Genomic DNA, 14123 nt, shown 5'->3' with positions numbered 1-14123 from the left:
GGTATAAAAGTGTTATTTATATTATTTAAGGGTGAAAAAGTGTTTTTGAGCCAAACCTTGAGTAGGAATATGTGATTCACTCTTAACATAGTTATTTTCTAGAAGACATATGTTGCCTTGCAAACAGCATGTCATACAATCGTACAATGTTCTTCATCCAAACAAAATTAGGGATGTCAATTGGCTCAGACAAGTAAAAGGGTCAACTGTTTGGTTCAAGAAACTAAGTATTGGGTCAAACAAATTTTGGGTCTCATACAGGTTTGGATAAAAAAAAAAAATTTGTCCATTAATTATTGGGTTCAAGTTTGGATAAAGGTTACTAAACCTCGACAGATAATAGAGTTCAAAAAGTATTCTATATGATAATTTATATTAATGTTATATTATATAGTATTTATTAATTTATTTCACATTTGAAATGAAATAAATTTTAAATAAGTTTATATATTACATACATAGGTGTAAGTAAAGATTCAATTATTTTGCACATTAATTTTATGTTTGAAACTGTTTTTTAATCAAGAAATAATGGATAGAAATTATAACGTTATTTTTACGATTGATTGAGTTTTTCATTTTTTATTTAGTGGGCATTTTTTATTGCTTTTTTAAATTATAAGAGGCATCTTTATAATTTTTCAAAATTATATAACAGATTTTGAAACCCAATTTAAATGAATGAATTCAGTCTAAAATAAAAAATATGAGACCCGTGTGGGTAGGTTCAAAGCTTGAATTTCTTTTCGAACCCTAATTCTAATAAACGTCCCGGTTGAATAGGCCGTATTGATAGACCTAATCAAAATGTTATTTGATTTTGATTATTGCAATCACTGTGTCGTCTACATTGATTTAGAAAATTATAAATGACTCCTGACTCCATCATGGCTGGGTTCGCAGACGAATCACCATGGTTGATACAAGTAGATACAAATTTTTCTTTTTACTCACACTTTATATTAAAATCTAATCTACAAAAGTTAATAACAAGAAGGTGAGTCGTCAATTCGGTAAACAGAAACTAAACGAAAATTTAGTATAATTATATGAATAATTTGTTTTGTTTATATATAAATATTTTCATAAGTTATATAAATATTTTGTTTTATTTATATGCAAACGTTTGTGTCAAGGAAAAACAAAATATTTTTTTAAATATTTCTTTTAAATGAAATGATTTATATAAATATTTTTGTAAGTTATATAAATACGTTGTTTTATGTGTATATAAAGGTTTTTATAAATGATAATATATTTTTATAAATGTTTCTTTTAAACTAAAAATTTATATAAATATTTTTTAAAGTTATATAGATATTTTATTTGGGTACAAATGCTTTTGAAAGTTATGTAATATAGATATTTTATTTTGTTTATATGAAATGATTTTTGAGAGTTATAAAATACTTTTATACACATTTTTATTTTACCCATATTTTATTTAATTAGACATTGATTTATAAATTTATTTTGGTAGTAACCGAAACAAAATTACTTATGGTGTATTTATGATATAAAACTTTGTATCTATATGATTTTTGACTCATTGTCTGTAGTCTCTGAATATCTGATTTGAACTCTGAAACTACAAGTTTGGTCCAGCTGAATAATATGTTTTGTTGTACACACTTCTGAATTCTAATCAGGTCACTAAAATTAGAGGTGACATCTAATTTTAAAATTCTGATCGGATCACTAGGAGTAAATGTGACACTGTGACAGGAGTTTGAAAAATATTTTTGACTCGAGATTAATATATGTTTTTTTTACTCGAGATTAATATATGATAATTTTTACTCAAAATTTATATATGATATTTTTAACTTGAAATTGATATATGAAAAGTTCAGATATATTTTGGTATTTATATATTATTTTATATGCGTAAATATCTAATTTCGTTTGACCTTTTTTATAAGTATTTGAATGAAATATTTTTGTATACATATTTTCGTTTAGTTTCTACTTACTGAATTGACGACTCACCTCCTCATTATTAACTTTTTGTATATTAGATTTTGATATAAAGTGTGAGTAACTATTTAGCAATTGAGAAATAAAGAGTAAAAAATGGTCAACTAGGGAGACTAAAAAGAAAAATTTGTATCTATTTGAGTATATGTTTTGACCATGGTTGAGTTGTGTTTTGCAAAAGTTTAAATTCAGTCAACAACCAACGCAGCCATCAGATTCAAGCCAAAAGGTATTAAATTTATGGCTTTAGAATTAGATTAATTTACTTTTATTAACTCAATTTATACAATTTTTACTATGTAACTGGATCACAATTAAGGAATAAATATAAGATTATTTATTTATTACATAATTTCTTAAATTTGGATGTCATACAATTTTTTTAATTTTTATTAAACATGGAGTAACCACAAATTTTATAATTATATAAAAAATTATATAGTAAGTGTTCTAGGATAACTTGCAATATTATGAAATCAATTATATAAATTTTTATAATATTTATTTGATTAATTAAGGTGAGAGAACAAATTATTTTCTTTTGGGAAATTTGAACATATGTCTAAAATTATAATTATTAATAGGATAAAGGCCATTTTTCACTCAAGTTTTAATGCAAAAATAAATATACATGTGTAGAGTTTGAAAAATCTATATACTTATTTATAAACTAATTTCAGTTAAAATTTTTAGTTAGAATAAATTGTAAAATTATTATTTTAATAATAATATTAAAAAATATATACTTCATTATATTTTCCTCTATAGATTTTAAAAACTAACAATTTTCTCCTGCCTAAAATTTTTTAACTTTAAAAAGTCACTTTCCCCTCTCTCAAAAAAAAAACCTAGGGTTTCCATCTTTTTTCCATTTTAGCTATCCCCAAACTTTTGAAAACTCCAATTTAACCCACCATCTTCAACTTCAAATTATTCAAAAATCTGGCAACCTCTCCTTCTGTCAACCCCCTCGGTCGATCGAGTTAATGTCATCTTTTGCTTCTCTTCGACACTCGCTCAACCCTCCTATACAATTTCTCCTCCAGTGCAATAACCTGGAGAAATAGGGGTCGATAGTCCAAATCTCTTCATCTCTTCATCAAAGATGAATAGATTAAAGATTTGGTTCAGATCTCTTCGTCTCTTCATCGAAGATGAAGGGATTTGGACAATCGACCAGTGTTTCTTGCGTGGGAAATAATCATTGATGTGTATTTGTAGTTCTCTGACAAAGAGATCCTCAACAAGTGATGGCCGAAAAAGGGAGAAAAAAAATAAGGGTTAGGGAAAATAGACATTTTCTAAATTGGAAATGTTTAGATAGAGGTAAAGTTGTTAGTTTGTAAAATTTTGAAGAGAAAATTAGATAAAATTAAATATTTTTTAATATCATTATTAAAATATGATTTTACCCCTTAATTATATCAAAAAATTTTAATAAAAATTGGCTCATGGGTGGGTATTTGGATTTTAAAATATTGCGGGTGTGTATTTATAGTTGCATTAAACTTGGGTGGGACATAGTCCTTTGACCTTCTTAAAAAAGATGTGATTTTTTTTACTTAAACCCTCTAGGGGGTATTTGTTTCAATGTGTAAAAAAATTATTCTGATAATTTATCTTTTATTACTGATATTACTTTGTTTGGTTGTTAATTAACAAAATATTTTAGTAATCTTTTATTACTAATGATGATATAATAGGTAATATAAGAGTAATTTGATTACCATCTAAACTTTAAGTATTAAAATATTACAAAGGTAATATTTGATTTTTATTATAATTATATTCTTATTTATTAATTTTTTAAAACAAAAATAACCTCATTTTTCATTAATGTAAGAATTAACATAAAAAATATTTCAAATCAAATAATACACTAGTATTTTTTTATTATCCTTAACTAAATACAATAATTATTTATATCTACTAAATTTTATCAAATGTGGTATAAATACCCAATAATATTATAGATAATCAATCTTGAAGATAATTTTTTAATTTTGATTATAAAATATTTCCTAACCCAAGTCTACTATAATAAAAGTTGACCCTCCTAACCTAACCAACATCAATAAAACAATTTTAGATTAATAATATTACTGAATCAATATGTAAATTAAAATATAGCAAATTGACTTTATAAAATTAAATTTAGAGGTGGAAAATTAATAAAAATTGTATATGTAACCAAATTTGGTAGCAAGGAATTCCTAATCAATTATGTTATACATTTACTCTTTCCAAATCTATAACATCATTTGAACCATTCACCGACAGCCATGTGGCACAACATCACTGAATCAACGTTTCTTTCGTCTTTGATTCAGAGCCACTAGTGAAGCACCTGTAATCTGAGCCTCTTCCTTGTCTCTCCATCTCAAAATCTTAAGTGTCTCTAAAGTCTAATCAAATGCCTGCCACACTTCATCTCTGATCCCAAAACTCAAGCTCAAGAAGCTAAAGAAGCGGTTCCTGTAACCATCAGCCATGTTTTTGGCGCCAAGTAGTTATGCTTCTTTTTACTCTTCCCACCTTTGCCAAGAACCTCTGTTCAAGCTTCCAAACAAAACCCTTTACAATTCTCTCAAACCAAGCATTTCTTCTCCGAGAAAAACTTTTTTTTAAGCTCCTCAAGCTTTTTTTGCTATAAACCTCCTGTTTTGGTGATTAAAGCCTCGGAGACTGAGGCACAGACATCAAAGACTGACAGTGAAGGTGAAAAAAAGGAAGAAGAGTATGAAGAGTATGAGGTGGAGATTGAACAGCCTTATGGACTCAAGTTCACTAAGGGAAGAGATGGTGGCACTTACATTGATGCTATTGCCCCTGGTGGCTCAGCTGACAAGACTGGCAAATTCACTGTTGGAGATAAAGTCCTTGCCACCAGGTGTGTTTAGGTTGCTCTTGGTCAATTTGAGCCACAATATTCATAGAATGATTGTTTTTGTATTTGTATAATTGATTGATCCGATAAGAAAATGAATGCCTTGTGGGGTCTGTCAGTGAAATTGTGAATGGTTGAATTCATTTGAAGATTCTACTGGTGTTCTTTGCAAAAGAATTCTTTGATTCTTTTTTTTTTTTTTTTTGGGGGGGGGGGGGGGGGGGGGGGGGGGGTGGTGGTGTTTATAAATATGTGCTTGAGATCGGATTTAAGTAATTCTATTCAATTTTTTTAATGCATTTATGGTTGAGAATGTGACATTGGGAATTCAAAATTGAATGCAGTGCAGTCTTTGGGACAGAAATATGGCCTGCTGCTGAATATGGACGAACAATGTACACTATCCGCCAGCGACTTGGCCCGTTGCTCATGAAAATGCAAAAGAGATATGGTTGGTTCTTCATCTACTCTTGCTTTCACTCTATACAACCTGCAGTTCATGATTCATTCAACGTCGAACAATGACAATAAAACGAGCTCCTTATTGCATATGTCCAAAAATCATACCATTGATAGTTTGTTAAAAATTCAATTTCTTATTGTAGTACTTGTCAATGGCTATAATTTGCTTTGTGAAATGAACTGTTGAGTACAACTATGTGTTTTGCAGGAAAGTTGGAGGAAACTGGTGAATTGACAGAAAAGGAGATTATAAGAGCAGAAAGGAATTCTGGTGTAATCAGCAACAGAGTGAGAGAAATCCAAGTTAGTATTTTTTTTTTTCTTAAGATTGATAGTTGCAATGAAGCTGAAATTGCATACTGTAGCTTTTGAAGTTCATCTCCTTCGCCTTTTTATGTTGGATTTTTTTTGAGTTTTTATAAGATAACACCAGTGTAGTCTCAACAATTTGATTGTGATTTCAGATGCAAAATTACTTAAGAAAAAAGGAACAGCAAGAACAAAGAGAAAGGGACCTTCGAGAAGGGCTGCAACTTTACAAGTGAGTCCTAGCAGCTGATCCTCTTCTCATACTTTTTTATTTGCATTCACGTTCTACCAATAGACCAGTGAACCACAGCTTCATTTTGATTCTCTATTTTGATACTAGTCATTACATTATCAGGCGAAGGACTCTGCTTTCACTTTTTTAGTCTTCTCAAGATTACCTGGACTTTAGATTCATCAAATTCTACCATTTTTCTTGTTTTCTCAGTTCTTCTGGCTAATCCTTTAGCACCATTTTTTGTATGGTCTGTTAAGGGCTGGGAAATCTGAGGAAGCATTGGAGAAATTTGAGTCTGTATTGGGATCAAAACCAAGTCCACTCGAAGCTGCAGTAGCATGTTACAATGTGGCATGTTGTTATTCTAAGCTTAATCAGGTACTGTCTTGTTTGCTTAATCAATGCAGTGTCCTTAAAGACAATTGCTTGTTTGGTTTCGATGATGGCATAATGCAGATGATGAAGACAAATGCTTTCCATTATAGAACTGTGTTAATGAATTTTCATGATATCTTTGAACATTACCAGGTAAAAGCTGGGCTCTCGGCACTTGAAGATGCATTGGAAGCAGGATATGAAGACTTTAAGGTACTCCATCATTTACTTTGAATATCTGGGCATAGAAGGTTTCTGAAATAGTCATTGTTCACAGAGAATCCGGACAGATCCCGACCTTGCCAATCTCAGAACTTCTGATGAATTTGATGCTATTTTGAAAAAGTATGATGAATCATTTATCAATGAGAATGCCATCAATGCCATTAAGTCATTATTTGGTTTCGGTAAGAAATAAAGCAAAGATTTTGCAGTAAAATTGGCGATTGTTCATGAGCGACAGAAGAGAAAAGGGTTTGTTGAGCCAGAAACTCCCTGAAATAGTTAGTGTAGCTTGCATGATTTTGTTCATAGCATTATTTCAAGATGATACAAAGATGTTTATATGATTTGCAAACTGCACTTTCTTCTTTCTTTGCTTTCCCAACAAGATTGAAGAGAATTTTGTAGAACTATAGCTGATCAATCAAAGATTATTTCACAATTGTTCGGCTTGTCAAGCATTGTCTATATACATAAATGCACCTCCGGGGTTTGCTTCACTCTTCAGCTACTCTTAATCTTGCTGCTGAATGTTTTCACTTGGTAAACAATTCTGGGTAGTACAACAAATTGGTGGCAAAAATAAATTTCAGAAGCTGGAATTACGGAAGCATAAAAACATATACAATAACATAATTACTGCCCCGATCAATTGTCTGGAATATATAGACAAGGAAGCTTAAATAGATCTTCGATCTTGCAACAATTTTCAGGCTTTTGAACTTAGGTGAAAAAAGTGAAAAAAAGTCCTAATACAATTCCCTGAAGCTCAAACAACTTTACATTTTCTTCTCATCAATTTATTTCTATGGAAAAAAAAAAATGCCCATCTACATACAAAATTTCTTTTAATGAAACAGCAGACAGCTCTTTGCATTCCATGTGAGCTGTTGACGCCATCCCTTGACCCATTTTTTCAGGTCTATCCTTCAAAATCAAGAAAATTGAACTGAACACAACTTTTCTTCACCTGCTTATTAAAGAAATTACAGGATCATCTAGAATAATTATACGTAAGTTTTGCTCGGCTGAGGAGAATATACAGCAACAGATAAAAATGAGTCTTTCATCATGCACGCAGATTATTTCTTCAAGCTATTGCTAGGGAGAACTTTCTTCCCATATGGGCTGGTTCGGAGCACAGGTACATGTGGTCTTATGGCATCCACCAACGCAGCATGAACAGTTCCCTGTTTATGCAAATATAGAATATTAAATTTTATATATGTTAGTCGAAAATCATCTACTGGTTGCCAAATTTCTTCTTATTGCCAATTTCATTATAAGATAGACAGCCACACAAGAACTTGTCATTATAAGAATGGTTTGGCAAACAATGCATTTGATCACCTTTGATTGATTCAATGCTGCTTGAATAACATAATTTCCATAAGGATCTAGCATGACTTGATCCAGGTGAGCATTGTTTATCAATTCCCAGATGATACGACTGCGGCATTCCTCACTTGAATATTTGAGGCATTTCTCAACCACATTACTACTGTACTTCTGCATTGACAAATCCCCATAGTTGCCCTCCAACTGATCAAGAATATCCATTGTTGCCCATGGGAGTTGAAGCTCAAACACAAATTGCACAACATAGTTCCTGCATATAGAAGTGTTTGAATTTTAAAACTGGATGTTTATTAGGCACAAGTAAAGGCTACCTAAGCTAATTTTGAGTATTAACCTACCAATGAAAATCCTGAGAATTATCCAGAAACTGGAAAAGTTTCAGATAGTTTAAGCTCTTTCTCAACAATTTGTTTGTTTCCAGTTTTCTTCCTTTACATAATAAACAAACAGAGAAGGAAATAAAAACAATGCAACTTTCTAATACGTATTACGGTTTCCAATAATTATCAAGTTCTAATGATCAAAAGCCTCTACAGTCTATCAAGGTTGACAGTAACAGTTGCGGTGCATATCATTCTACTGCCTTTCACATGGATGTCTTATACCACCATTTCAACACAACTATATCAGAAGAAGTTAATGTAAGCACCATTCATAAAGAAAGAAAAGAATGAAACAATCTTGCAGTTATTGACTGTGTAAAATAGGTAAAGATACAGTTCAAAAAGAGTAAATATGCAGTACCCAAATGCATCTTGTGAAAGGATTAGAGCATTTGAAGTGATCTCACAGATTAAACGGTGTCTTTGCTCATCCTCAGAATGAGTAAGGCATTTTTGAAGCACACAACAGCCATGGCGATCAGTTGCAAGCTCAACACAATTATTAGTTGCAGCTTCAATGAGGAACTGCAGAAGAAATTACTGATATTTGTTAATTTCTATATGACAGTAAGATTCATAACAAACAGAATCATAATCAGATGCATCCATGTGTGAAGACAAATCATCTGTAACTAGGTTATGTAATTCTGCAAAATGAAATCAATTTGCTTTACTTTTCATAGCTCTTAAGGGCATATACATAAAAGGAAATATCATAAAAATGAATGAAAATGTGAGGAAAAAATAGCACTACCAAATTGGAATTAACATCATAAACGATATACTAGAAAAATTTTGAATCTACAGATAGTTTCAATCCAACAATTACAAGCATATTATGCTGTATTCAACACTAGGTATGGAAACTTGAAAGGCAAAGTTGTAAAGTACAATTTCTAATTATTCTATAACTTTTTTCAAGTGGTTGAGACCCTTGTGTCCATTTCTACAAATCACAGAAAAAAGTGATTTTGTTATTGCAAAAGAAAACTTCAATTCATGATTTGACATATTATATACCACAAATTCAGTTCACGTTGAACTTTCTAATGGTTAATACATATTGAACCAGGAAATGAGAATGACAGTTATTTTGAGGTACATCACATATAAGAGGAAAAATTGTGGGTACGTACGTAGAACAGTTAAACATCAAGATTATACAACATTCCACTCAGTTACATGAAGGTGAGTAACATAAAAAATAACTCTATATATATGTGTATATATATATATATATATATATATATATATATAGAGAGAGAGAGAGAGAGAGAGAGCAGTGGGCTACCTTGCTGTGTTCTGACTGTAAATACAATAAGCAGCGCTGTGCAACATGATTTCCGTTCATATTTTTTATGAGCGTCACTATACCAGGTTTCAATGAAAAAACAACCAAGGAAAACTGCTCTGGACTCTTAAGGGTTTCAATAACCTTCTGAACAGCCCGAGTCCTGTTTTTAAAACAACAAAATAACTAAATCATTCGCAATGAACAAAAAGTAGCACTTACTATCACAGAACAGACAGACAGACACGAATGCATACACACCCATCTGCATAAATGCTAACAATGCAGAAATAGAGAAAAAGAGGGAGAGAGAAATCAACCCATGCATGTCACATGAAATTCTGACAAGATCTCCAGCTTTTCTTGTGATTGCAAGAAGTATTTGCATTCTCTGATCCTCATTGCACACTTCAAGCATCTTCTGGACCAGGTAATTTCCAAAGGGATCCGTCATGAGCTCCACAACATGATCAATGATCTCCAAAAATATCTTTTCAGTATCTTCTGAGGTACCCTCTGATATTTTTCTCTGTAAGAAACGACAACCATGTTGGTCCTTCGCCATGAAATATATTTTACCAGTGACTTCATCCAAAGAATTATATTTATGTGGTTGAGGTCTCAAATTAGTACTTCTGAGATCAGTAGAGTCATTTGACAAAGACCATGCATTTAGACCATTAAGCTCAAAGCATCCAGCATTTGGACTAGTTAAGCTAAGGCAAACATGACCATTTGACAGAATTTTTCCATTCTGATTGACATGAGATAGAGACTCATTTCCCACAACAGCTCCAAATTTGACAGCTTTAAGCATATTCAATCCCTGAGATCTTGTTAGGATCTTCTCAGGAAATGTCTGCTTTCCCACTTTACCCAAAACATGCATAGCATTGTACTCAGTGGAGGAAAAGGCAGGATTTGGTTGGTCCAAACCTCTTGGGACTGCATAAGTGTTCCAAAATGGTTCTTGATTAGATTGTTCAAGTTGGTTTGGTATCTCAAAACATGGTTGTCTCAGGTTACGACCAATTAGCATAGTCGGAGTATTTCCATTCAATTGAATTGGGTGCTGGGTTTCCATTCGCTGATTCCGGAGCTGCTGCTGCTGCAGATACAAGTACTGCTGATGCATCCTACCATATTGTTCCTGCTCAATATTTCTCCAACTGATGTGAGGCTGGTTTAAATGTTGTGAATGTAAGTAAGGGAATGAGGATTGTGCTTCGGCAAAGTATTGCTGCTGATCAGACATTACAGGGAACTCCAAAGCATGGACAGGCAAATTAGATAGGAACTGAAAACCTTGCATCCCAAGAGCAAGTGGCAAGGGAGCGGAGAAGTTTTCAATTGGTTGACAATAACCAACCTGCATCTTCTTCAGTTCTTGAACATCAGGATTCACAACATCCGAACTTTCTTGTCTAACTTTTGCAACATCATATAGTTCATTATATGTTGATTGGAAAGAGGAAACAACCAGTTGCGGATTAACATTAGAAACCTGTTCCTTTAAGCTGCTTGTATATTGGGATTCCAATAAAACAGTAGTATGATTCGGTGATGACTTCACCCAAGGACTCCCAGATTCCATCATCATTCCCCTATTAAATCTGAGGTCAGCAAATGCAGATGTCAAGGACTGGTCATCAGGAAGATTCACTTCCTCCTGTCCCATCCTGTTGATTGGTGACTGAAGAGGTTTATCCACCAATATCTTTCCCTCATCCAAACTTCCATTGTTCTGGAGTTTTTCAGTCAAAGGCCCTTTGCTGGAAATGACACAGACAGGCAACAAGCCATAATCTGAAGAGACCCTCTTTGGTCCAGATCCCTCAGAATGTGTATTTCCAGATGTAGCATTCGGTATCTCCCCAAGAAGCTTTTCAAATTCATCAACCCCTAGTTCAGTTCTTCCGTCTTCCATTCTGTGAATAACTTAAGAATTCCTTTCTGCCAAACAGATTCTAAAGCACTTTGCGATGTAGTTCACAAAAAAAGACCCTTCAATGCATTAAAAACTCTGCTTTAACGATACAACCAATGTAAATTGTCATATTTAAAAGAAATGAAACTTGAATAGGATTTGCACAAACCCACTTACTCAAAATGCATCAACCTCATTTCTATCTGTCATTTATACATGAAGAACAAGCCACATTGTGACAACTACAAAATCACAGTATCTCCCAGACAAATTTTGAAATTGTCCACTATCAAAATTTAACCCATTAATCAAAACACAGACGCTACTATAGTGACTGTTACTTTAGCATCCATTGATTCATTACTAAATAAAATATAATCAGATGGCAAGAAGAATATAGAAAAATTGAAAATCATAGAGTAGTTTAGAACAAATTATATCCTAAATTCATAGTCAAAGTCATTAAACCAATTGAAGAATAATTTTTTTGATTTGAACATGCCATAATGACAATAAAAAAGACTAGATTTGTGTAAACAAATCCAATGCAAACAGAAACCAGAAAATAGATCATAATCAAAGAAGCAAGAACACAGGAAAGGATGATCATCAAAACCAACAAAAGACAATCAAAATTCAATCTTGATAACCCAAATACATCAAAAACCAAATTACAAACAAACCCAATTCAGCTAAACAAAAACCAGAAGAAAAAAGAAATGATTTTGATACGATCAACAGAGGACTCACCAGCAAGAGAAGAGAGCTGGCATTAGAGAGACAATGATGAAGCGACCATAGACAAACAAAACACAATGAAAAACACAAAAAGACTAACCCTTTGGGTAAATTGGAGGGGTTTATGATGATTTAAAGAGAATGCAAAGAAAGAAGAGTGAAGAGAAAGTGTGAGGCGGCGTGAAGAAGAAGAAGTTTTCAAAGAAAGGTGTATGTGTAGAAATGAGAGTGAGTTACAAAAGAAGACCACACACAACAACAACACCGCTCACCAACTACATTAAGAGATTTGGCAATTACTTATTACTTCTCCCATTATCATAACACCATAACCATGCATGACATTGCCATGTCTCCTCACTTTTAACCGCTTATAATATATCATTATATTATAAAACATACATACATACATATATATATATATTATAATCTTAGAAAATTTCATTTCAGTTTCTCTTCCTATCTTCACGAAAACATATGAAATTTCTATGATGATATGATATTGAATGTATTGTATGATATAAATATTTGTATATAACATATAAAAAATTATTGTATGGTTTCAAATAGTATGATTAGATTTCAAGTGAGAATTTTATTTTATTTTTATTCAATAGTAAACAAATATTGTAAAAGGAAAAAATGAAATTGAAGTGATTTAAATAAATATGGTCATTTGATCAATTAAAAGAAAAATTAAAGAATAATTTATCTTGTCTTTAACTAAAAGGTTCATCCTTATTTAAGAAAATAATAGTAATTTTAATATATGTTAGGGTAAATGTGAGATAAATTAATACAACAAAATTTATATTTGAAGTTTAAGAAATAAATTTATTTAACTATTTGTTATTTTTTGGATTAAAAAATAAAAGCCCAAATGAAAGCACTTTTTGGTGGGTAAAAGGGAGCTATATATTAATTAATAAGAAAAAGGCTACCAAGAAATGCAAGCATAGTATTAGGGCGGCAGATTGGCAAGATGTAATGGATCTTTACCAAGTAATTATATTAAAAACGACATAATCATTATTATTTTATAATTTTTGTTTGTACAACAAATAAATAAATAAAATGTTTAATATACATTACCTTATGATCCCATACTATGCTTATTGTTTGACCAACATCATCCATTCTTATTATTATTAATTAAATGACATTTAATATATATTTTTTTAAATAAACATCATTATTTTAAAATTATGTTTCTATTATTTTGTAAAAATAATATTTGATACAACTCACATTAATATATAAAAATTTAGTACGAAAAATGTAGAAATAAAAGGTCATGTTCATTATAAGTCTCACATTTCAAATTCCACCAAAACTACCGAGTCAAAATTGAAAATGGAAAAAACTTCAACTCCTAACAGAAAATTATTTGTCTAATGATGAGACTTGTGAGAAAATGGGAAATTTGTGAATAATCGAAATGAGAACAATGCACAAAGTGAAAAGATGAATTTAACAAACAACCCATGAAGAATCAGGGTAAAAGGTATATATGCCACAACCCATCAACTAGTGAGAGCTCATTTTCAATGAAATTGCAACTTTTCATACAAGTGTGGAAACCTAATGCGGTATGCAGAAGACAAATATTATGTTGAGTGGCCCACATTATAATCTTATGTCTCTTTTTCTGTCTTGTTACATTCAAAACAGACGAGTGCAATCATTTTGACAATGTTAGGTTATTGATTCCATTCAAAACTTGATCAAAAAGAAACCCAATGGTCCCAAAATGGCTGCAAAATTCACGCACTCAAGGTTAAGGATGCCAAACAACAATTATCAACCCAGTGCTTGATCAAATTGGGTATACTGCACACACTTTTAAGACCATACTTTCGATTATTCATAAGCCTGAAGAGTTCCCATTCAGCATTTTTCTTTGATCAGCACATGGTCAGAGTCTTTCAAGGGAAAAGGGAACCTTTAACTTGGGTTTA

The 14123-nt window shown here is 31.7% G+C and overlaps 2 protein-coding genes across 7 annotated transcripts; one reads left to right on the top strand and one right to left on the bottom strand.

Annotated features, from left to right (window-relative positions):
• Positions 1-4309: 4309 nt before the first annotated feature.
• On the top strand, positions 4310-6909 carry LOC123225943 (protein MET1, chloroplastic-like). The gene is given in 8 exon segments (XM_044650323.1): positions 4310-4504; positions 4507-4867; positions 5209-5315; positions 5535-5629; positions 5791-5867; positions 6128-6248; positions 6399-6458; positions 6523-6909. Coding segments are annotated over 8 exon segments (999 nt in total). The 5' UTR covers positions 4310-4467; the 3' UTR covers positions 6664-6909.
• A 183-nt stretch (positions 6910-7092) lies between these two features.
• LOC123225941 (pumilio homolog 12-like) lies at positions 7093-12446 on the bottom strand. Of its 6 annotated transcripts, none has more exons than XM_044650318.1 (6): positions 11605-12440; positions 9821-11523; positions 9501-9663; positions 8571-8734; positions 7818-8076; positions 7093-7657 (listed from the first exon to the last, which is right to left on the bottom strand). In XM_044650318.1, exons 2-6 carry the CDS (start codon positions 11425-11427, stop codon positions 7550-7552), a joined length of 2301 nt encoding a protein of 766 aa, XP_044506253.1. In that variant the 5' UTR covers positions 11428-11523; positions 11605-12440; the 3' UTR covers positions 7093-7549. The 6 variants fall into 6 exon arrangements, with proteins under 6 accessions (XP_044506253.1, XP_044506255.1, XP_044506254.1 ...); XM_044650320.1 differs by having other exon boundaries at positions 9821-11504; XM_044650319.1 differs by having other exon boundaries at positions 12178-12440.
• Positions 12447-14123: the final 1677 nt, after the last annotated feature.

Source organism: Mangifera indica, chromosome 9 (assembly GCF_011075055.1).
Source record: "Mangifera indica cultivar Alphonso chromosome 9, CATAS_Mindica_2.1, whole genome shotgun sequence".
Classification (NCBI taxonomy): Eukaryota; Viridiplantae; Streptophyta; class Magnoliopsida; order Sapindales; family Anacardiaceae; genus Mangifera; species Mangifera indica.
The sequence above is the reverse complement of the archived record's forward strand: the minus strand, read 5'-3'. Positions and strand labels throughout refer to the sequence as shown.